This window comes from Cyprinus carpio, chromosome A9, assembly GCF_018340385.1.
Source record: "Cyprinus carpio isolate SPL01 chromosome A9, ASM1834038v1, whole genome shotgun sequence".
NCBI lineage: Eukaryota > Metazoa > Chordata > Actinopteri > Cypriniformes > Cyprinidae > Cyprinus > Cyprinus carpio.
This window is the reverse complement of record NC_056580.1, coordinates 21,524,453-21,548,330: the sequence shown is the minus strand read 5'-3', so window position 1 is coordinate 21,548,330 and position 23,878 is coordinate 21,524,453. Positions and strand designations below refer to the sequence as shown.

Genomic DNA, 23,878 nt, shown 5'->3' with positions numbered 1-23,878 from the left:
ATATATATATATAATATATAAATTATACACACACACACACACACACCACACACACACACACACACACACACACACATTATATGATATTATAGGTCAACACTGAACTATATATATAACAATCTTTTGATTTTGAGGTGATGTATAACCTGGTCATTTCTTCAGCACTGGACATTTGTGGCACTGGACTAACTAGGACCGAGTACACGTCATCATACATGACTTAGTTTATAATGTACTGGTGCATGAATTGGGATAGACACCAGAGTTGCTGATAGCAGATTCAACAGCCCCACAACCCAAAAATCTGAAATAATCAACACAATAAATTCATGTTTCTGGTAGTTTTAATTCTAGGCCAGACTTAGGTTGGTGTAAATCTATCACAAGCCTTTAAGAAGAAAAGAAAAAAAAAAAAAAACTGTACATTGGGACAGGAAATAAAATAAATGTATAAATACAAGAGTGTATCTGTGTCCAATAACAAAAAGTCTAATATGTGTAGTGAACAATTTGATGGAATATCTTTAGAGGTCAACATTTGAGGAAAACCAAGGGGACATGTTTAACTTAATACTTGCATTGTTGATCCGCACAGCTGAATTTGTTCTTTCAGGAACAGGTTATTTTTATGAATAGCCCCAGTCTAAACCAAAATGATGGTCCATGATCTGAATCAGTTAAAATCCATTAGAAAGAAACGCTGCATCATACAAGGGTACGCACACTTAGCATACCAATAAAAGCCACATGCCCCAGTATATAATACTTAAGGAAAGTAGGGTGCTTTCAAATGTCTGTCCTTATTTTCTAATATGGTCTGGTTCACAGCCTGAGGACAGATAGACATTTTGATCAACTCTGTGAGACCCATTTGAGTTTACACTTGTCTACTTCCCCACCTGGGCAACATATTAATAATAACAATAATAATACTGTATTTACAGACTGACATGTGGCACAGACAGCCAAACCTAGGTCAGTCACGGCAGCACAGGATGGTTACGTCATCAAAACATGCAGGCTATTTGTTAACGTGCAAAAAAGTGCAACACCATTTTTACCTTAATTTTGTGGGAGGGAAGAAGCAATGATTTAAAGGTATGTACAAAACACTAAACGCCCAGCACAACATCAGATGGAAAAAATCTCCAGATGAACAAGGAAAAAGAAAGAGTTCAGACCTTTCGGAGAACATAACATCACCTCTAGTTCTTGAGCCAGATTAGAGGGTTTTCATTATTAGCGTCATAGACATGTGCTGCGCAAACTTGCAGCGCCGTGCTTTAGCAGTGTAATACGAATGCCTGTGGACATGTATATAACAGTCTGAGTTTTGAAAGCAGAAAAAGGAACGTAAGGCATAGTAGTTTTGAAATTTCCATCACAATCCTCTTGCCACAAGAACAAAGTGTAAATCGGTTTGATTTCATTCATTGTTTCTTGTCTGAAGACGCTCCTGGTCATGTTTCCAACTCCACTGAGTGTGAACTTTTAAATGTCCAAGTTGTTGTGGCTTGTATGTTTACCCACAAAACCCTCGCTTTTTTCCCCAAAGATGAAAGGAAAAGCTCTACATTCAGAAGTTTGTCCTTGTGTTCTGTAGTGAGGCCCACATTTTTAACACATAATCCATCCGATAATAAAATCAACACAATTGCTTTACATTAGCCTTCTTAAAGACTTGGAAACAATTTCCTATACTTTCAACATTATGGGATGTGGTATTGCGGTCCCATTAAATAAAAATGAATATAAGAATGTTTTAATCCTACGTTTTTTGTTTGTTTGTTTTTTTGGTTGTCATTGTAGCCAAACCTACAAATTACTTACATTTTTCTCTTTTCTTTACATTTATCACTCGGCCAGCCAAATGATCCACTAGCATTGATTTAAATTCAAGTGATGTATTAGTTAAGCCAATTGTGTCCATTTAAAATATATAGATAACTCAATTAAACCTTTAACACCACTTGCAAACATGAATAAGTTATTACTAATAAATGTAGTTAACGAATCACCTCTTCAGAAGCTGAAGATAGCTTGGTTGCTCCAATTATATAAGCAGTGCCAATCATGGAAGATCTGTTCCCTATCAAAAAGCCGGCATGCATTTTTCTTTACATTCAATGTTTCACAGATGGAAAGATGCATGAGACACTAAGAGGTTTCCAGGAGCTGGATGAAAAAAAAAAAAAAGTCTGATTTGCAGTGAGCAACATATCTCTCTGGGAAAATCCAGCAAGACTGTGATGAAGCAATACAAAAAAAAAAAAAGATTCTGGAGGAGGCACAACTATGTTCCCAAATGCACGTGTAGGGCACTGATTAGAGTACATCCGGCTAGCTGTAAGACGACATGTCTGAAGAACTGCTGCTGTTGCTGGTGGTGGTCTGGGCCCTCTTAATATACAGATTTAGCAACTTCATCTGTGGAAATAAAAGCCAGAGGGTGAATTTCAATACAGCATTATTAGATGCTAATACTCATACAGTCCTCTGACTTGTTTTGCAGATAAGAGCATGTATCTGCACTTTCTAGTTATGTTATCTTAGAAGGTCAGGGTTAATGTTTACTTCTGCATTGTGTCTAAAAATGTGAATGTTTTCTCTTAAGGTCAATGTAGGTAATTTCACAAAATATGATGCAACAAATTGACCATTTCACAGAAAAAATACTCTGTACTACACTGTATCAATATCAGTATTTTAAGTAAAATGTCAGTAGTATACACTATGTAATTTAAGGAAATTGAGCACAAATATTATGTAAAACAAAAACACAAAAAGCTGAATTTTCAGTAAAAAAAAAAAAAAAATTGTTTATGTTTATTTAAAAAATAAAAAAAACACTATTACAGCTATGAGAAAGGTAGAATTTGTGCTTAATTATCTTGGCAAATATATTACAATGCAATAAATCATAATGGTCTGATTATTTTTATTTTTTAGAGAAATTTAATTTTGGGGTGAAATATGACCTGAAAGAGTTCTAATGAAATTCAACCCTTTAGTTTTTTGGTAACACTTTACAAGGTCTCAATTGTCATCATTAGTTGATGCATTAGCTAACATGAACTAAGAACTAACACTATAATTGTACAGCATTTATTATCCTTTATGCTAGTTACTAAAAATGTTCATGTGCCTGTTAGTTCACACAGTGCAGTAACTAATGCTAACAGATACAACTTTTTATCTTAATAATGTATTAGTAAATGCTGAACTTAACATTAACTACGATTAACAGATGCTGTATAAGTATTGTACATGTTGACTAATGTAATTAACTAATGTTAATAAATGAAACCTTACTGTACCAGTTTTTTTTTTTTTTATGGACAGTGCTATGAAAGCCAAGTGCAATGAAAGTAGACCAAATATAAAAAACATGAATCAGCTAAAAGCAGAGGAGGGCATAAATAAATAGAGGACTGAGTGATAAGCAGGCTGAACAGGGTGAACCATTTGGTGGACTTTGAGTTGGCATGCACGTGAACATACCTTGCTACCCGTGAGCTGGGCCAAATGTGGCTTCAGCTCCTCACCAATCACAGAATAGATGGACACCAAACAGAACACGCTGGCCTTGCGAACACTACTCTCTGTGTTATCATAGCCCTGCAGACAGAAAGATGGTTTTAGCATTAACATTTTCACACACACACACGATAATCAAAAAAATTACAAAAGTACGAAGAAGGTATGTTGACTATGCTTCCAATCTTCCCAGTGCAGAATTTGCTAATACACTTAAACCTGACCCAATTTCTTCCACTGGGGTGAACAAAAGTCAAATTAACAAATGGACTACAAAACACAGTCACTGAAGAGCTTTCTCTATCTCAATTCTCATACTTCATTCTGGTACATTAAGCCTCTGGAGTCTAAGGGTATTTTTGGGGCCTGGAGAAGTTTTGTCATGCCCTGACATTTGTGCTTTTTTCAGTTTCTTATCAAAATTAAATCTAAATGGCTAAAGTCAATCTCACTGTAATCAGCACAAACTAGGCTATAATATATGTGAGCAGCATGTATGTACATGATTGTGTTTTTGAAAAAAAAATGTTATGCGTGGTTAGTGAAAAACTAAAAATGTTAAATCACTTGAAAAAGGCAATAAAACACATACAGAAAATGGGTCCCAGGAATTTTGAGAACTGGAGCTTGTAGCCTAGAATTTTTTTTTTTCTAAATTATGTGAAAACCATCTTGTTTACTCACTTACAGAAAACAATATATTGATTTAAATTTTCTAAGACACTTTTTGTTTGTAAAAAGTCATATGCGAGTAGGCGTCAACTATCATGAATTCACACCTGAGAAGACAAAGGCCTGCATAATGAGCTGCATAATGAGCCATTCAGTCAGCTGGGTCACTGTCACTGAGAGGGATGAGTTACAAGAAAGAATGTGAGGACAAAATAAATGTATATAATTTTATGTTTGCAGTTTATTTAGAATATATTTAATTATCCCACAACATAATTTATAATTTCACTTGTGAGTGCAAGTTAAACAGTTTATTAGGAAAATCAAAGCTGACTTGCAAACTCAATTTTTTGCATCATTACCCCAGTCACACAATCCTTCAGAAATCCTTTTAACAATCTTATTTTCTACAAAAAAAAACATTTATTGTTATTATTATCATCATCATTATTATTATATGTTGAATTATTATTATGTGAAAAGAGCTGAGAATATTTTTTTTAGGTTTTTTAGGGGGGATAAATTGAAAGAACAGCAATGATTGTTACATTTGTTACAGTTACATTTATTGTTACATTTATATTATTTTACATCAAGCTTGTGAATGGTATAGTAGTGTATATTGTTATTGAAACTTCATAATATTTCACTTGATTATACATAATAGTCAGGAATTATAGTTTGGAAAAAGTCTTTGGAAAAAGTCTAAACTAGTAAAATGTTTACACGTTATGTGAAAACTAGTACAAGTATATAAATAAATAAAAAGAGACTTACTCATGTTTATGAACTCTGCTGAATAAAGTGATTCATTCTTTTTTCTGCGGAAATCCAAATCTCAAATCCTCAACCACATCACATCTTTTTGGGGTGAATTATGTCTTATTCCTCTCATCGCGAAGCAAACAGTAAAATAATAAAACTTGAAGAACAGTCTCGCTGCGTTGTCTTCTGTTGTGTGGGCGTATTCAAAAGCCGCGCGCTTCAGTGAAACATTTGAATCTCAAAAGCGCGCTCTGCGTTCGCACGTGGTACATTAGAAGATAATGAAGGGAGACGTGCAAAACGACATCGCGTTGATGCATATGGATTACTGGGTCACAGAATGGTTTTCAGCCACTTGTTTAGTTTAGGCAGCATCTTCTAGCTCTCTCATGCCCGTAGTACCACCTGCACAATGACGCATTTGTATCTGGAGATCAAGACAAAGGCTGCAGACAGCACTCCTGAGTGAAAAGTTTTGTGTTAAGTTGTATACAAAAAAAAAGTAGACCCTTTACAGATTCGATGATGTATTGCTAACATCAAAACTGAAAGTGTTTTAAGTTCTTTTCGGGGTTTATCAGGAAAAATACCCCAAAACGCGTGCGTTAATCGACTCCAGAGGGTTAAGTTTGGGTAGGTATGCAATGTTGTAACTTTGCCCAGACATTCATTTATTCATTTAGTTCCAGGATGAACTTTTTAACCATAAAAATGCTGTTGACTTGGGTCATCTGATTTTGAGAGCGACTCCCTGTAACCACTTTAGTCTGCATTTAATAGCAGCCAGGTGTGGGATAGTCTGCGGTCTGTACGATGGGACACAGGATGCATGCTTGGGTGAATGGAAGCCAATGTGAGATCTAACATAAAAATATAACATAAAAAAATTTTCAAAAAAAACAGTTTAACAGCTTGAGATCTAACATAAAACTAGTTGGGAAAAAATTGGTCACAGGCCACAGGCCAGTACTTCATTCATTTATTCATTTAGGTGTTGGATTTGTTGACTTGGGTCATCTCATTTTAGATGTAACCAAGGTGTTCAGTGTCCAGAGGCACAGGTGTTGGATTTAAAAAGGGATTAAAGAGACCAATCAGCTTGTTTTACTCTCAATGGGACCGTTAAAAAGAAAAATCACCTGGCCAGCTTGATTTCTCAGAAACAGTGTGGTCACATGTGAGAGGTATTATGGTGACAATAAAGTTAGGTTTAAAATAATATATTTCCACACTAGAATAAATTCATGTAACATAAAACTAGGTTTAATCTAATTGCATTACTACAATATTATCACAGATTGCCATTCAAAAGTACAAGAAATTAAAAGATTAAAATGATCAAAAGTGACAGTAAATGCATTTATCACGCTATTATAATAAATTTATATTTCAAATAAATGCTGTTCAGGAATAAATTAAATTTTATAATACATTAAAATAGAAAGTGTTATTTTAAATTTTTAAAACATTTCACAATATTACTTTTATTACTGTATTTTTTATAAAAAATATTTTTTTACATAAAAAGTTAAAATATATTATTATTATTATTATTATTAAAATTCTAGTTTTTTATATAATACAAATATTTGTGAAAACTGCTAAGAATTTAAATTACAGAATACCCAAAACACTTCGCCCCTGCTATGAGGAACAACCAACCCAAAGCAGCAATGTAATACTTTATTCACAACTTTTTGCAGTATGATTTTGGTGTATAATCATCACAATATTGTACTGCTTAAATATCATCTGGAGGTTAAAACAGATATTATTTGTGAATATTTTAAGGCGGCGGATTCTAACCTCTTTATGAGAGTCCTTATGGGCTTCTAGTGTTTTCATGATTGTGAGTTCAGCATAGTTCTTGAAGCGTGCTGGCTGGTTCCTCAGAATCTCCTTCAGAACCCGTAACGCCAGCGCTCGGATAGTGTGCTGAATAATCAGACAGAATGCATACTATCATTACTACAGATACACACATACACAAAATTCAAATTGACATATGAAAGGCTTTAGGATTATATAGAACGTGTCAATTGAGGATGCACGTTATATGACGCTTCAACTCACATCCTTGTCCCCGAGTGTCTCCAATAGAAGCAATAGGATTGTTTTAAAGTGTTCGTCCCACACAGCCAGGCTGTCCTCACGAGCAATCTTCAACAGCTCGATCAAAGCCCCCTTCCTCTCCTCCACTCGTTCATTGTGATTAGACAACTCCTTCAGTAAGTCTGCCACCAGATCTGTATGATTCAAAATGATTCAAGTCAGAGCTGAAGACAAGCTGCATAAACACACTGTTGTTCTTCTGCTTTAACTGTAATGAAGCACTTCGGCTTTTGTTTTTTGGCTTATCTGTTTTGAATATATGATATTCTATATTATTGAATCTTATGAAAACTGTCAAGAACATGCCTAGGTCATATTTCACCTCAAAAACTGAAAAAATAAAAATTATTAAAAACTATAATTTTTTTAAATATATTAAATATGACTAATAAAATATAAATCTAATATACTAAATGTATTAAATATAAATAATAAAATAACTTTAAACTATTAATTTGTTATGAATCAATTAAATGAAATAATATAATGGAAACTACAAAAAAAAGACAACTTGGTTCTAACATTTTTTTTGTAAGATTCAACATTCTATATCATTATTAGCCAGCAACGAGCAAAGTGTTTAGACATTAGTTTTTGTTAGTAGTAAGAAAGGTTTTAGCGTTCACTAAGGTTAATCACACAGGTTAGTCATATTTGCTTCCAAGTTATAATGAGCTACTACAATGCGTTTGCAAACAGTGAAGCTGTTAGTTGTAAACCAAATGAAGAAAAAAGTATAACTGCATACTCACTTTAGTACTGTTTATTTATTACCAACGTTTCGGCCAAACAAGAAGCCTTTGTCAAGGTTTTTCTTCATTTAGTCTGTTCATTTAACTTCCACCTCAAAAAGGTGTGCGTTTGTTTTAATACTTTATTAGTTGTTAACCAAAACACATGTGAATCAACACTATCGTCCCATATAATTAGAACATATAGTCACCTACATGAATAACCCTATTGCCTTATATTATTGAAGGTGGCCTTTAGCAGTTATCACATGACCCTGTTAGTAAAGCAATAGTGTCATTTAAGAAAGACTGACACATCGCATCATATTGAGAAACTGAGATGGATGACACTGAAAGACAGGAGGTGGAAGGGTGGAAGTAAATGAAGAAGAGTGCAACAGTCTTGTTTAAGAGTGCAGGTCTTTACCAGAAGTAAAGCCCTTGGGCAGCACCATCTTGTTCTCACCACTGTCTTGTCGACGGCCTGTAGAAGGGGAGGGGCAGGAGGGGTTGGGGAACAGCAGGGGAAATGATGACACACATACTCCACTATCCTATGTGCTATACCTGCATCTCTGACATTTACACTTATAGGGGGTTAATCACTTATTTATTCTCACTTATTTTGTTATGGTCTCTGGTAATCATGTCGCTCACTGTCGAATAGCTTTAGAGTTATAAGGTGTAATTTCCGCAGCAACAGTGTCTGCCCACTTTTTCAGCAATCTTTGTTAAAAAATTCTTTATAAAATATTATAAACTGTTTCTATAGAATTTTTCATTAAGATATTTATTTACTGTTTCTCCTTGAAAATATAAGTTGAGAGTGTAGGGATGATGAAAGAAAGGTCTAATGTGCCTAAAATCTGTTTTGAGTATCATGAGATCCAGTGCTCTGGATCTGTTGCCTAGTCGTCTAATTTTTACTATTTATACTTAGATTATTAAGATTAAGAATTTCTTGCTATTCTTGTTTTTCCTTGTTGCACAGTCACAGTCAATGGGAGCATTATGGAGCACAGATGACGTGGAAGTGAAGGTATGAGCTTAGAGCGGTGTATTGACTCACAGTCTCGGAACTGCTCCACGTCGTCATCAAAAACGGCCTCCTTCAGGGCGCTTTTGTCATAGGCTGTGATCGTGTCTCCATAGCCATAGGGTGCGAACTCTCTTGACCGCGGCACAGCGAAAGACCGCGGGGACGGTGTGTTAAGCAAAGATGTCTTGTTATCCAAAGCGGTTCGACCCCCTTCCATTACATCTAATCCCAGTCTTGCATCAGATCCCGGAGATGCCCCTTCCTTCCCAGCCTAAGACAGGAAGAGAGAAAGATTGTTAAATATGTGCCAAACAGGGCTGCATAAAAAATAAATAAAATAAAAATAATCAATGTCAGCAAATCAGCAAAAACAAGTGAAAAAGAATTTAAATTACATGTGGCTCTCACCATACTCTCAGTTATTTTTGGAATTCTAAATAAATAACTATGTAATAATAATAATATGTTATTATTTTAATTTTTTAAGTATTAAGTATTTTATAATTTTATGACCCCTTTTTTTTGTTATTTTAAAGACCCCATTTAATGACCCCTATTTGTGTTTTTTGCTATTATTATTATTATTATTATTATTAATAATAATAATAAATAATAGCAAAAAAAAAGAATAATAACAATATTAATAATAATAATAATAATAATAATAATAATAATAATAATAATGATAATGCGCTCATTATTTTAACAATTGCAAAAAAAAAACACATATACACACAAATTGGGGTTATTTAATTCCCCATCTGTGCACTTGTTCCTGTTTTCTATTATTAAAGCACTCACAGCATCATCCTTCTTCCCATCGCGTCTGATTGGCTCATTCAGGTCCTCTTGGCTGCGGTAACTGAAGCTCTGGATGGCTTCTGTGACACCGCGCAGCGAGCTGAAGATCTCATCAGAATTCATGTTCTCTGTGTCATACTCCAGCATACTGAAGGGAAAAATAATACAGGGAAAAGAGGGAAAAACACTGACGTGGATAGACTGCAAACAACTCACATAAACAAGAAAGCCAAAGCATACAAAATATTTCAAAAATTTGAGTGGACAACTCCAACATGCACGTACGGGTGAATAAATGGAGGCTGCAAACATGGTGAGTCAGTTAATTCCTGTACAAAATTTTCACATGCATTGTAATTCCTCCACATAGTACTGTTTCTTTGCTTAACATTTTAATCAACCACCATCCACAGGGGGAAGTCTGTATTTGGAATGATGTCAAACCGTGGCCGCTTTAATTTGTGCATACAAGCGCCTGTTAGGCTGGGAGTGGGTGGGAATCTAAGCACCCATCCCGCCCCTCCTCATTGTGATAGGCTAGCGGGTGAGTTACCTTGGAGAGAGCGTGCAGCGGAAGGCCCTGAGGGAGGGGCCGGCAGGAATAGAGGGGTGAGACGGAGGAGTAGGAGGAGGAGGAGAGGGAGAAGGGTGCTTTAAGAGCCCATCGACACTCCAACCCCATAACCGACTGTGCCCACAGAACGGCCGGAGAGGGAGAGAACAGGGCAGAAGAGGAAGAGAGAAAAACAGAGTGGTCCAGTCCGACTGTTGTGGTTAGCAGCATGGGTTAATAAGTTTAAGAGGACCAGAAACCCCTAAATCGTCATCTATGTTGTTCTGCAGGCCTCTTTAAAAGAGTTTTAGACCCTTCATGAGAGGATGACTCTCTAGGTGATATGGCTCCCACCCCAAAAATGCAGAAATTCATTTTAAGGGTTTCAGGTTATAAAGGGGAAATTTTGAAGAAAACAACAAATCAAGTCCCAGTCAGACATTTAGTACATGTTAAATAAAACAGGGCGACAGGCTCTTGAAACTGCTGTAGAGGGTCTTCGTGCCAAGAGTGAGATCATACATTAGTGTGGTCAGCATATGGGAAGAGGATGTGTTACCTGGGTGACAGACCCCCGTGGGAGCAATTTGTGGGTGAGGTTAGAGGACTGGTCCTGCTGGTGGGGTGCCGGGCAGGCGTGCGGCCCATTGTATTGCTTGGTGAACTCTGTGAAGGAGATAAAGATGAAATTGTAAGCTAAATCATTTCAGGTTGGGCTAAACAACAGATCAGCTACAAAACAATATTACTGGCAGATCTTTATCACTGTCTTAAAAGATAAAGTAAAATATACTCAGTTTGCTTAAGCAGACTGACATGTCAATTTCTGTCTCAAGATAGAGTTACTTAAATGAAGATACAGACTCAATTTTTCATTTTTTTTTGGCAAGATTATATTTATAATAAACTATTTAATCTGACAATGGCATCTTAAATGCAGCTAAAATCAATTTCAAAAGAAAAAAAAAAAAAATAAACAAAAGGAAAATTTAACTCTAACACATTGACAGTTAAAATACAAATATCCTCCAATGAAAACAAATGAATTCTGAAGGATCTTATATTCGTCAAAAGAATCGAAAAAAAAACGTGATATATAATAAAATGATAAACGTTCTTTTAAATTGCAGTAATATTTCAACATTAACGGCAGCTTTGTGCTCACAGGAATAAATTATATAATAAAATGATAAACGTTCTTTTAAATTGCAGTAATATTTCACAATATTGTTGTTATTACTGCTGGGTGACCATAACAGACTTTTTTTTTTTTTTTTTTTTTTTTTTTTTAAACCATCTTAAAAACAAATCTTTTGAATGGTAGTATATGTTTCATCTTTTAACATAAAATCTCATCAGAGATCTTACCACACTGCTGGTGTTGCTTGAGTTCTTCAGATGGCTATGCAGGAGCTTGGTGGCTCCATCCTGGAATGTTTTAGGCAGAGCACCCAGCAGCATGGTGAACTCCGGAGTGTTTAGCTCAAAGAGTGAGATCAGCACCACCTGGGCAGCCTACACAACACAGCACACACTTCATGAGATACAGTACAACCACTAACAGCACAATGACCCGGAGCGCACTTATACATTTTGAGAAATGCCGGCGGTGATAACTCAGGATAGAGAAAGAGTCTGTATAAGGACTGCAGTGCTACTTTGAACAGAAGACACTGGACCCGTTATGGTACCAACACACTAGAGTTTACACTGTGTCAGACATCCTTTGACATAGGACATTTATGCAAGCAGGTCCAGCTTTGTCAAAATCCTATTTGTCAAAAGCTCCATCAGAGCTTTCTCTAGTGTGTAGGTGCCTTCAACATCAGGGATGGGAATCATAAGAGACGAATCTGGTTCCAATTCCTCTTAACATTCTCCTTTTAGTTTTTTTAGTCATTATATTTTAAATTCTTTAGTCAGGAAGAAAGCCTTAAGTAGCACGTTGTCATGCGTGATTATTTCAGATATCAACAAATGAACATACCATGAATAAACCGTCATTTTAAATTTTATAAAATTGCATTATATAATTCTTGATGGATAATTCTGCTCGGGTTAAACAAAAAGACGACCCACAAAATATCACTGTTATCATAATGACAACAGCAGTTTAACACAGGCAAGATTCCCAACCCTGGTTAATTTGACTTGTATATTTTACTCCGTTTACACAGAGACCTCAAATGTCATCTCAATCCAGTTCTGTTTAATGTTAAACACATGCAAGAAAATTGATTCACTCATTGTTATTCTGTGAAAAGAAACAAAATATCTTAAGCAGTGGAGCACTACAGCAATTGAGATTCGAAAGGAAACTTTAAAACACACTCAATTATTAATGTAGTATAAAAAATAAATAAAAAAAAAGATCACTGCTCTCTTTAGACTTCTGGAGAATTGCATGTTAAGAGATTGTATTTAGCAGTCACTTCGCAAGGCAATGAGACGGATTAGAGTGAAGAGAGGGCACACGGTTAGGTGCAGCGGTTACGTGCTGGTTGTTGGTTAGGCCGTTGGATTGGCTCTACCTGCTTGCACCTCTCTTCCAGGTGACCCTCTCCAGGAAGTAGAGCTGTAGTGGTGGGCCTGCCTGACAACTCCTCACATGCCCAGTTATGAAGGGTCTGGGCCATCGTGTCAGGGCAAGACGGTAACAGACAATAAAAGAGAAACTGATGACCAATGGTGGCCTTTAGACAGCAACTGATATTGGGAAGAAATGTCCTGCATCTGTTCATTGTGATTAACTGATGTTCAACCTACATTTTAAAACGAATAACCCAGTGACTGAGATAAAAACGCTACACTACATATACAATAACAAAGCCTTTCTGAGGCCGATTCTTAAAGGGATAGTTTTCTGTCATCATTTACTTAACCTCATGTCCAAACCTGCATTATCTCTTTCTTTAATCAAACACAAAAGGGTCATTTTTTTAAATCAAATATGGCACCAGTCACAAGACAAGTGAAAAACAATAATATTTAATGTTACTGACATCAAACCCAATGCATCAAGTTTTACACTCAATAACTAACTCTATAAAGCCTACTGTATCATATTTGATATGCAAGTTTTCTCTAAATTATAAACATGAAAAATTATGCTACATGTCTTTTGTCATCTGATAGGTAGTTCATATTTTTTTTAAAGGTAGAAGGCCCATAAATTTTACAAATATCCCTCTTTGGGTTACAACAGATCAAATACGATACAAAAAATAAAAAATAAATTATATATATATAAATTTAATAAAGATTTTGTCTTAAAGGTTAAATAATCTGTGCAATGAAAAAAAATAAAAATTCTGGCTATTAGTATATTTCTGATGTTAGGCTTTGCAGGGTTAAATTTGGGTTTGTTTCTAACATTAAGCTATTGCATGGCTTCTGAAAACTTATATTGCCAGGATATTCAAAATGTAAAAATCCAAGCCATTTGAAATGACATGAGAGTGAATAATAGTAAATGATGACAGAATTCACACAAAGAAATCTGTCAGAATCAACCTAGAAAAAAAACTTTAAATAAACATCTTATATTTTGAGCACCATTACATCATTGATTTGTGCGCTGTCTGTAAGCACATCTCCATGGAAACTCACTTTTCTAACGTCAGAGCTCTTGGGTTCAGTGGTCCAGGTGATAATGCGAGACACGGCTAATCTTGTTTCACTTGAGTTCACAAAGTCTGCAGGGTCCATCTGTCGTGCTAGGGACTCAATGTATTTCAGGATGGCCACCTTCACCTGCATTAGAACACCAAGATAATAAGAATTAACAGACTCGGCACACTGAATTTGCAGCTGAGGTTTCATAAGCAGTCACAGAAGGCATCATCTTACCTTTAGATTGGGGGTTTGAGTCTGATCAACAATGAATCTCATTAGGATGTTAAACTGTTGGTCAAAGGGGAAAGACTCCCTAAGAAATGGGGAAAAAAGAACAAGAAATCATCTGGGTGGCACAAAAAGCTCTAAGCATCAAAAAGAACAAAACTAGGACTATCACTTAAGACCAACCTTGTGACATCCAGAGCCTTTTGGACTTTAGCTTGGACTGAGCCTAAGAGGTCAGCTCCCATTTTCTTTAGCAGCTGAGTGAGCAGTACAAAGAGCCAGTCTTGGAGATCCTCTCTGTGCACAGTGATGAAATCCACTAGAGTCTCCAGGAACATGCTAAACACCTGGAAGCAGAAGATCAAACATCATGCAAATGCTGTGCTGCACAAACTTTTATGAATGTACTAATGGCTTTACATGCGTGTCTCACAAATGTATTAGAAAAATATTTCTCTACATTCTCTGATAAAACTATGCATGTGCTTGCCCATGCAAAAATTGCTGCAATATTGGCTTTTTTTTTTTTTTGCCAGTTTATTGTCTGTAATTCTGTTAATAAATCAGATCACTTATAATAATATAATAAAATATTACGTAACACTTTACAATAATTTACATAACTAAACTATATCAAACTAAACTAATCAAAATTAACTTTAATCCATACTTCTACAGTATTTATTAATCTTAGTTAATGTTAACTTCAGCATTTACTAATGCATTATTAAAATCAAAAGTTGCACTTTTGCAATGCACTGTGAATTAACAAACTAACAATGAACAACTGTATTTTCATTAACTAACATTAACAAAGATTAATGAATACTCTTATAAATGTATTGATCATTGTTTGTTCATGTTAGTTAATACATTAACTAATATTAACTAATGGAACCTTATTGTAAAGTGTTGCCCAGTTATATAATAGCACATCTCTCCTTAACAGGCAGCACTGGTTTGTTATATCAATCATGATAATGTGGCATGAGTTTCGTGATTCTGTTTAATATTTAGGGTTAGGGGTTTAAAACAAACAGTTAACTGTAAGTATGAGCAATAATTAAAGTGTTGGTGGTTATAATGTTTTGTATGTGAAGAATTAACACATTTACGTAAGAATAGAACATAATCCATTTATATAACAAAATGGTTCAGGTATATGTAATATCCACTTACTCTCTATTGTTAAAATCCACACCAAAGCAGACCATGCAAACAACAGGAAAAAAAACACACATTCCATTAGTGCAATCTCACTCCATTTTCGAGTTCTACACAAACACTGTTTGCCAGACAAACATTTTAAATTTAACAGAATCCATAGTAATGAAAGCTACTTATTTAGTCTATTGTAACATGAATAATTTAGGATGATTTCACATGATGCAACACATTTTAAAGTAATCCTTCAATGCTTTATTTGGAATGCTACCATTAATCCAGCCATCGCAAGTAGATTAAGTGTGATCAAAGCAGCCATGTGGAAAGATGTCCTCACACTGTTACCTTGCTGTGAGGATCTGCAAACATCCTGGTGAAGATCTCACACAGCCTCTTGAGCTCAACACGGCTGAAACACACAAAAATATGATAAGAGGCCTGTTCACAATCAGAATAAGACAGAAAAAGCATAAAAAAGAAATTGCAAGCCAACTAGGACTTTGCACATGCATCATTTTAGAACGGCCTATAAAAATACACTAAATGAGCAACAAACAAAAACTTGCAAGATACTGACTGACTACTTTCTACTTCCTGTCTTGATGAAAAATGAAATGCCACTGAACAACCAAGAGACCATTTATGTTGCTCTAAAGGCCCCCACCTGAGAATGCGCTGACTCTTTAGCAGGTTTTGCAAACCCAGCAGGCCCTCCTTCCTCTCGGACCAGTTGGAACTGGCGCAGTGGTTTAGCACCTCAGCAACGTCCTCTGTCTGACGCAGGTAGTGAGGAATGCCTCCATTACGGGAACTATAGGAACGCTCTGAGCAGGCGCTGGATGCGTCGCTGTTGGCATCATCATCAGACTCGTACCTCCTTCTCAAAGGCTTGCGCTGAGGAGAGCATGGAGCACATTAGTAGGTTCAACAGGAAGTTGACAAAACTATCAAAAGACGAGCAAAGTGAGTTCATTCAACAATTTACATTGCATTACTCAAACATAAAGTAAGTATGCTGTTGATATGGAAAAGCCATGCAAAATCCAAAAAATAACTAATAAAAAAAAACAAGTGCGTTAATAAATCCATAAAAAAAAAAACATATTTGAAACTCTGAATGAAAATCAAACACATCGAAAACTTTTAATACACAAATCCATAATTCGAAACTGAATATGAATAAATCATTGAAATCTGTAAATGGAATTAAGCAACTTTAGCTGCGTTCATAAATCCATAAATCATTGAAATCTGTAAATGGAATTAAGCAACTTTAGCTCCAGTGTGTATGTGGCCTTGGAGCTCTTCAGCTGTCTCAGCACTGGAGTGTGAAGAAACAATTCAGATATTTGCTGTGGCAGTCATGAATAATTCAGATCGGTCACAGACAATTTCCAGCAGTTGGCAATGCATTAACAAACACTCGAGTCCCTGTCATTAGTACAGTGTGTGCATATGACGTAAGTGAAGAGCGCGGCACGCTAGGTAATTACATCTACTTATGTAGCAAAGGGAATGTGTCATGCTGATGCATAACATCTGCCCTGTTTACAACTTAATCCTGCTGTGTTGTCACATGTGAATTAATGATGATATACATTTTCCAAAGCAATGACACTGGGTGACATACAGATAATAAAATGAAGAGATTAATGGCAAACTGATAGCAAAATGAATGAAATGCATCTTATGGTACTTGTGCAGGAAATGATGGGACTGTGCAGAGGAGATGGTCATTGAGCAAATTAATGAAAGCAGCGCAAATGTTTGTGGAGCACAAAATGCTCTTAATATTTGCTTGACAGTCCACGATGGAATAAGTCATTCTGATTAGTGAATAAAAATGGAAATACAAGCAGTATATAAACAGAAGTACTACCTTATTCCTGGAGTCTCCTAACAGCTGAAGACAACCAACAGAGAAGAGCAAAGAGACGCAGAGATTTCAGAGGGAGCAATGTTTTTGCAGAAAAGACACAATCTGAAAACTGCACCCTCATAATATAGCTAGGCAGTTGGCACATAAAAAGGGTTATCCCCACATAAAGATCAAAATGTACATGAATGTAAATGTAGGGAATAATTATGAGACACTGTGAATGGTCACCATTTTAATTTACCTTTTTTCATTTAAAAAGGAAATTAAATAAAGATGATTATTAACATTGTTTTTCACTAAATAAACAAGGAAAACTCAAGGAAAATTTATATTTAATCATTTTCATTCATATGCACCATTATAATAATACAATAAACTGAAATATTTAATCTAAAACATTAATTTTACATTAAATATTTAAATATCTTAATTTCATAAATAATCTAAAACATTTGTTTAATTCATTAATATATTAATTGATGTAATACATTTTGCATTTTAATATTCATTCTAGTTTAATATTTTATTTTGAATTAATACATTAATACTATAATAATTTTACAATTTTATAATTTTTTTTTTTTTTAAACGGAGTACATCAACTGTCAGAGAACTGCAAACTGCTGGAGAACCAAGAAAATCCTTCCTAACATGTCTATATACAGAATTCCCCAATAATGAACACTTCTCATTTCCTAAAATATTATTTTTCTGTGGGTGTTTATAGGGCCAAACAAGAAAAATAGTTGAGCCATACAGAAGCATCACTTCTGTTATCCTAGATCAGATAATGACAGTTCATCATATTCATGTCTTTGAGATTCTTACCAAAGCATCAGCCACAGCAGCCTCCACTTCTGTGCCAGTGTTGAGCACCCTCATAGCATTGACAGATGCAGAAATACGAGCCTGATGGATCAGGCCAAAGCGATCTGTAGGGTTCGAACACAGGAACAGGATGAGACAGTGAGAATGGACAATGAGTTACGAAAAACTTACCTTCTACGAGATCATTTCAAAGTCAGGTCATAAACATTTTTTTTCAACCAATTAGGCTAATTTCTCAAGAGAGACAAAAAAAAAAAAAAACGTGAGATTGACCTAGACATTGAGAGAATCAGATACAACAGTCTGATACAAGGCAGCACTGGTTTGTTATATCAATCATGATAATGTGGCACATAATATGAGATAAGTTCAGAAGGTACAGAAAAAAAATTATGGTTGATTAAAAACAAAGAAGGTGAAAGTGTGTAATTTCAGAATTTCAAACACCCATCCACCATTAGTTTGCCAATCAGATAGGCCTGTCCCAAACTGATGCTATTAGTTGAGCAAATGTTATCATGTTTGCACCATTCATAACATTTCAACAAACTAACTGAAATTCTGTTTAGTGGCACTAGAAATTACACATTTCACCCTTAAGGCCACAATGATCAAAAGTAAGATGATGAAAAAATAACTAAAAATAAACCATTGCGCTTCAGTAAAGTAGCTTCTTGGAAAATCAAGTGCCAAATGTGTGTGAATTATGGGTCCCACCAAACAAAAGATTCAATTCAAACATTCCAAAAAAATTAACTGAACTACTTTGATGCTCACAGCACAAAAAGCCACAAAACTAAACAAAAAAATATATTTTAAATTCATTATCAGCAACAACACCAATGCCAAGTGTTTTTTTTTTTTTTTTTTTTTTTTTTATAAATAAATGGATATGGCAAGAACACAAAACCTTACATATGAAGCAGACAGCTGAAGTGATTTTAGGCAAACACACCATTAACCGAACGGAAACGGAAATGCAAATCAAAACAACCTCAACTAAGATGGATGCTGATGTTTATGGTGAGAAAAGAGCAAAGATGCTGGAAATTTAATTTCACAAATGAACAGATAATTCGCATCTACAACTGACAATGACGTGAAGTGTGAAGGTTGAATTCGCCTTTCCAAAAAAAAAAATATATAGAAATGAAGGCATGCTGGTGATTGGCCTTGTCTGGGGGGGCCAGGGGAGGGGTCATGCAGGTCACCTGACTGGCCCACGGGTTCGGCCGTGGACAGCGCACTGGTGGAGCGAGAGTGACGTCGGGAAGCTGCAAGGGGACAGGAAGAGGGGTGACACCCCAGTGACGGTTAGTGCTACACTAAAACTCTGAGCACCATCGGTGGCAGTAACACAAAACATCCAACATGCCATACTTAACTAGTGACTACACGAGTGTTTCACATGAGTGTGAAACAGACCAGACTTATCCATCTCCCTGCTATAACATAGATGACATTCACATATGCTGGTAGCAGATTAGTAATGAATATGCAATGCAATGTGCTCTGCATTGCAACCAGTGTTATTTTAGCATTATCAGCATTTATTAATATTAGAATGAGCTTTTATTTTATTATTCAAATTTTTTATTTGAAATCCATTTTACAAAACAAAAATAAATATTACTACTAATAATTAAATTATTTCAACTTAAACTTCATTTATATCAATTTCAGCAATTCAACAAAACAAAAATAAATTTCAGTTAGTTGTGGAGGCAAAATTTCTAATTCTATGTTTTCATCTAATATGTAATTTTCACATTTATTTAAATTAACACTAACTATTTTTAAGAAAGCGAAAGTGACGTGACATACAGCCAAGTATGGTGACCCATACTCAGAATTGGTGCTCTGCGTTTAACCCATCCAAAGTGCACACACACAGCAGTGAACACACACACCGTGAACACACACCTGGAGCAGTGGGCAGCCATTTAGGCTGCGGCGCCCTTAATATTTTAAGTTAACAGATTGCAAAACTTTGCAGTTATTGTCCTCCCAGCAAATTATTATAAAGCTCAGACCAGCTGTTTTTATTCACAATTTAATACAAAATGCCATAAATCAATTTTTATGGACAAACCAACAAAACCTCCACTACATTTATTTACAACCTTAAAGACATAGCTGCACAGATTAATAAAGCACCTCAAGAACATATTAGTGCATGCATAGAGGCAAGCAAACAACAGTTCATATCACACATACTAGGAATAATGGCCATAAATTAAGGCCAAACAGAATCAGAGGGAGAAGTTTTGTGATAGCGAATTGGAAAGGATTGGTTGTTTTTGTTGTTTGGACTCCATCAGCCACTTTTGTGCTTTACTCACCAAGAGGAGTGAAGCCCCGAGCGGGGCTTGTATCACGGCTGCTCTCGCGACTGGTGTCACGGCTGCACCCCTGACTCATGCTGGGGCGGGGGATGCGACTGCTCCGGGCTAGCGTGCGATAGGAAGAAGTGGCAGGAAGAAGAGCTTTACCACACAGCCTGGCTGTTAGAACACAGGTTAGGGCATTAGTGAGGCCGTGGAGTGAGAGAAAGAGGGGGGAGGGTGGGGTTGGGTTGGCCAATACTGGGGTCCTTCTGCTTTAGAAAGGTTAAACATTTAAAGCTCAAGGCATAAGCTGAACATTTTGAATTAGACTGACAACATTTAGGAAGTTTCTGAACATGCAGTGTTAAAGGTGCACCAAGTAATTTTGCATATCGCTAGATTATATTTGCTTTCTCAAACAGATTATACGACCAAAGCCTTACACTTTACACTGACATAAATGATATTAAAGTGTTACACTGTGACACTGAAGACTGAAGTAATGATGCTGAAAATACAGCTTTGCTAATACAGGAATAAATTACATTTTAAAATATATTCAAATAGAAAACAGTTATTTTAAAGTGCAATAATATTTCACAATATTACTGCATTTTTTATCAATTAAATGCAGACTTGATGAGCATAAGACACTTTCAAAAACATAAAATTTTTTTTACCAAACCTAAACTTTTGAATGGTAATGTATTATCAGTAAAAATAAGATGTCATTCTATTTTGACAATAAATCAGTTTTCTTGCTGCTATAAATTCACGTTTGGAGTTTGTAAATAAATTGTAGCAGTCCATTATGCATCATGTCATGTGCAAGAGGAATGATTATAAATACATGAATTAAGATCTCATGAATCAACACTGACATTTTCTTACACAGGTTTCCAAAAAATTAAATTCCTGCATGCAGTTTCTGAGATGGTGATAGGTGAGCTGCGATGTCTTCATTCCGATTAGCAGTTCATCACTGTTCTTTTGAATTAAATTAAAATTTTATGTTGTCATGTGACTTAAAATATTGATAACGGTCACCGCCACTCACTACTTCCCAGCACTTTTCACTGCTAATAGTTGTCAGTGTGAACACCACTTCATAAAAACTTGGACTGGAATTTTCATTTCAACATGTATAAAAAATAAAACACTATTAACTTTTTGGTGTACAAAATTAAGCTTGGTGCCCCTTTAAATAAAAACATACACATAAATGACTGGATTAAGCTTTAAAGCATTAATATAAAATTGTCAGGCATTTAAAAAATTAAATATTATCAGTTTTGTATATCCAAATAGTTTTGTGCTTTTTGTTTTACAGACAACTTACTGTCAAATTAATGATTGTTATATGATTGGCTGGACATTTATTGGTCAGATCTTTAAAAAGGCAGGACGTACAGGAACTTTTATTTAGAAAAGGCTGACACACAATGACCTCAAAAATCAGCCAGAAAAGCTGACGAAGAACGAAAGCCATTAGTCAGCCCTGTCATCATTCAACAACATATCAATCAAATACAAAACACAGCAATGAGTAGACTTTGAGTCAGTTTTGGCATAAACACTTGCCTCAGCCATTTAAATGAATGCTGAGCTTCTTTCCCACAGTGAAAAGACATTCTGTCTATCTCCAGTAGTTGAATCTAATAGGATTTGCAGTGAACAATGATTCAGCAAATGAAAGTTAAGAGTCTTCTTTCTTTCACAAGTAAAGCTCTGAAAATTCCTGCCATCCATGGTTACCAAGAGTCCCTACCTTTTCCAACAAAATGTAGCAAATAATCTCCATGTTGTAATGCATATTCTTAAGGGACTCCTCAAGGAACTGGTTTAGGTCCACTTGACTTTTGCAATAAATTTATTTTGAATATGCTGATGGTATGTCTACTGTATGTGGGCATCCTTTGTGTTAAACTGTGAGATGTAAAAAAAAAAAAAGTGTTGCCCGTACCTATGCCCAATCTGCTGGGGCTGGTTTCACGGCTGCATCCCTGGCTTCTTGGGATCCTCGAGTATTTGTCTGAGGGTGTTGCTGGTGCAGTGGCTCTAGGAATTCTGCCATATGCGTGTCCCAAGAGCTTTCCTGGAGAGCTGGACCGGCTGCCGGCTGCAATGGGAAATAATATCAGCACTACTATAAGTAACATGGTGACTGATTATTTAGCAACTACCACTGGGTCCCCTCTGTTTAGTATCAAATTGTCATTAAAAATAAATAAAATATGGCACCTTTTTCATAAGACACCTATTATTTTGATTTACATTATTTGATGAATTAATGATACCATGATTGCTAGTAAATGTACACTATCATTTAAAATTTGGGTTGAGTAAGTTTTTTTTTTTTTTTTTATAAAGTGAATATTGAATCAGCAAGGATGGATTAAACTGATCAAAAGTAAGAAAAAAAGACATATAATGTTACAAATTGTTTTGATTTTAACTAAAAGCTGTTCTTTTGAATTTTCTATTCATCAAAGAGACCTGAAAAAAAAAATTAATACAAAAAGAAAAATCTATTATGAAGGATCACGTGACCCTGAAGAATGGAAGAATAGCTGCTGAAAACTCAGTATTATATTAAATAGTATTTGCTCAACAATGGTGGGAAAACGAAAAAAAAAAAAAAAATCAATGAAAAAAAACGAAAAAAAAAAAAAAAAATCAATGTGGTCTATAAGCCTTTTTTTATTCACATGGCCCAAATTACAAGAAAAATCTCAGGTTTAGGTGAACGAAACCACCACAAAGAAAAATGAGATGTGTATACAAATATATGAAGACAAGACCTCAGCTCTGAAGAAATACATACAAACACATAAAAAGACAAACTGGGTGAGCTTGGATCCAAGGTCTATTTGAGCTGCAGGGAAAACAGTAATATCTACAGGCATGGTGAAGTGACATAATTCAAGCTACAGACACATTTAAAAACACATACAGACAGACATCAAAGCAAAAACAAATACTCAACTATCATAATGTCTGATCTCTATTTGAACAGAAATAAAACGATCAAGCTAAAGCAGGACATGCAACATGATGGCAGATGTGTAATTCATGCAGGGTTCATATTGAGGGTATTAACGCAGCTTTATTCTGACGAACGGGGGGGCTTACCACTAGTGGGGTTAGCTGATCTGGATCCTTGTGTATGGAAGCGGGGCAACGGACAGGTGAAAAGTAGCCAGTTACAAAAGACGCTTGATGTGACGCATGGTTACCCAGGATGCATCAGGCAAGATGTTGTTTATTCATGCTCTAGAAACTTAAATCTACACATTTAATGCCAAAGATTGGCTTTAACTATAATTGTGGGCTGAACTCCATGTTCAGCAGGATGCCAAACTGGGTTTTGAAAACATTAAATACAAAGGCGACAGAGACAAAAAGGAAGATGATAGTGGTGGCAGACCAATAGTTATCTATCTGTATCTGAGCTCCTAACATTAAGTTGAAGCTTCAATCTATAGTGAACCTAGGAAGGTGAATTTCATGAAAACATGTCTAGGTATCATTTTACCCCCCCTAAAAAAGAATAATATAAATATAAAGTATTTAAAATAGGAAAAAAAAAAAAAAAATTATATATATATATATATATATAATATATAT

At 35.5% G+C, this 23,878-nt stretch overlaps 1 protein-coding gene and 1 long non-coding RNA gene across 26 annotated transcripts in view; both read right to left on the bottom strand.

Moving 5' to 3' along the window:
* Positions 1 to 326: 326 nt before the first annotated feature.
* LOC122146151 lies at positions 327 to 3,868 on the bottom strand. Its single transcript, XR_006160852.1, has 2 exons — positions 3,502 to 3,868; positions 327 to 2,427 (listed from the first exon to the last, which is right to left on the bottom strand). It is a non-coding gene; the product is annotated as an uncharacterized LOC122146151 (long non-coding RNA).
* Positions 3,869 to 6,642: 2,774 nt separating this feature from the next.
* LOC109064880 (CLIP-associating protein 1) overlaps positions 6,643 to 23,878 on the bottom strand; it is a 59,501-nt gene continuing 42,265 nt past the window's right edge. For 4 of the 25 annotated variants that reach the window (XM_042764095.1, XM_042764096.1, XM_042764097.1 and 1 more), the window contains 21 exons: positions 23,384 to 23,410; positions 22,215 to 22,370; positions 20,267 to 20,428; positions 19,136 to 19,198; positions 17,925 to 18,028; positions 17,097 to 17,120; positions 15,882 to 16,111; positions 15,563 to 15,626; positions 15,233 to 15,235; positions 14,237 to 14,400; positions 14,060 to 14,138; positions 13,820 to 13,963; positions 12,742 to 12,837; positions 11,579 to 11,725; positions 10,770 to 10,876; positions 10,211 to 10,345; positions 9,658 to 9,805; positions 8,887 to 9,127; positions 8,245 to 8,301; positions 7,048 to 7,220; positions 6,643 to 6,909 (listed from right to left, as the gene is read on the bottom strand). In XM_042764095.1, the coding sequence (XP_042620029.1) occupies positions 6,658 to 6,909; positions 7,048 to 7,220; positions 8,245 to 8,301; positions 8,887 to 9,127; positions 9,658 to 9,805; positions 10,211 to 10,345; positions 10,770 to 10,876; positions 11,579 to 11,725; positions 12,742 to 12,837; positions 13,820 to 13,963; positions 14,060 to 14,138; positions 14,237 to 14,400; positions 15,233 to 15,235; positions 15,563 to 15,626; positions 15,882 to 16,111; positions 17,097 to 17,120; positions 17,925 to 18,028; positions 19,136 to 19,198; positions 20,267 to 20,428; positions 22,215 to 22,370; positions 23,384 to 23,410 (2,576 nt within the window). In that variant the 3' untranslated portion in view covers positions 6,643 to 6,657. The remainder of the gene's footprint in view (positions 6,910 to 7,047; positions 7,221 to 8,244; positions 8,302 to 8,886; positions 9,128 to 9,657; positions 9,806 to 10,210; positions 10,346 to 10,769; positions 10,877 to 11,578; positions 11,726 to 12,741; positions 12,838 to 13,819; positions 13,964 to 14,059; positions 14,139 to 14,236; positions 14,401 to 15,232; positions 15,236 to 15,562; positions 15,627 to 15,881; positions 16,112 to 17,096; positions 17,121 to 17,924; positions 18,029 to 19,135; positions 19,199 to 20,266; positions 20,429 to 22,214; positions 22,371 to 23,383; positions 23,411 to 23,878) is intronic. The other 21 variants (XM_042764108.1, XM_042764111.1, XM_042764099.1 and 18 more) reach the window with 17 other exon arrangements.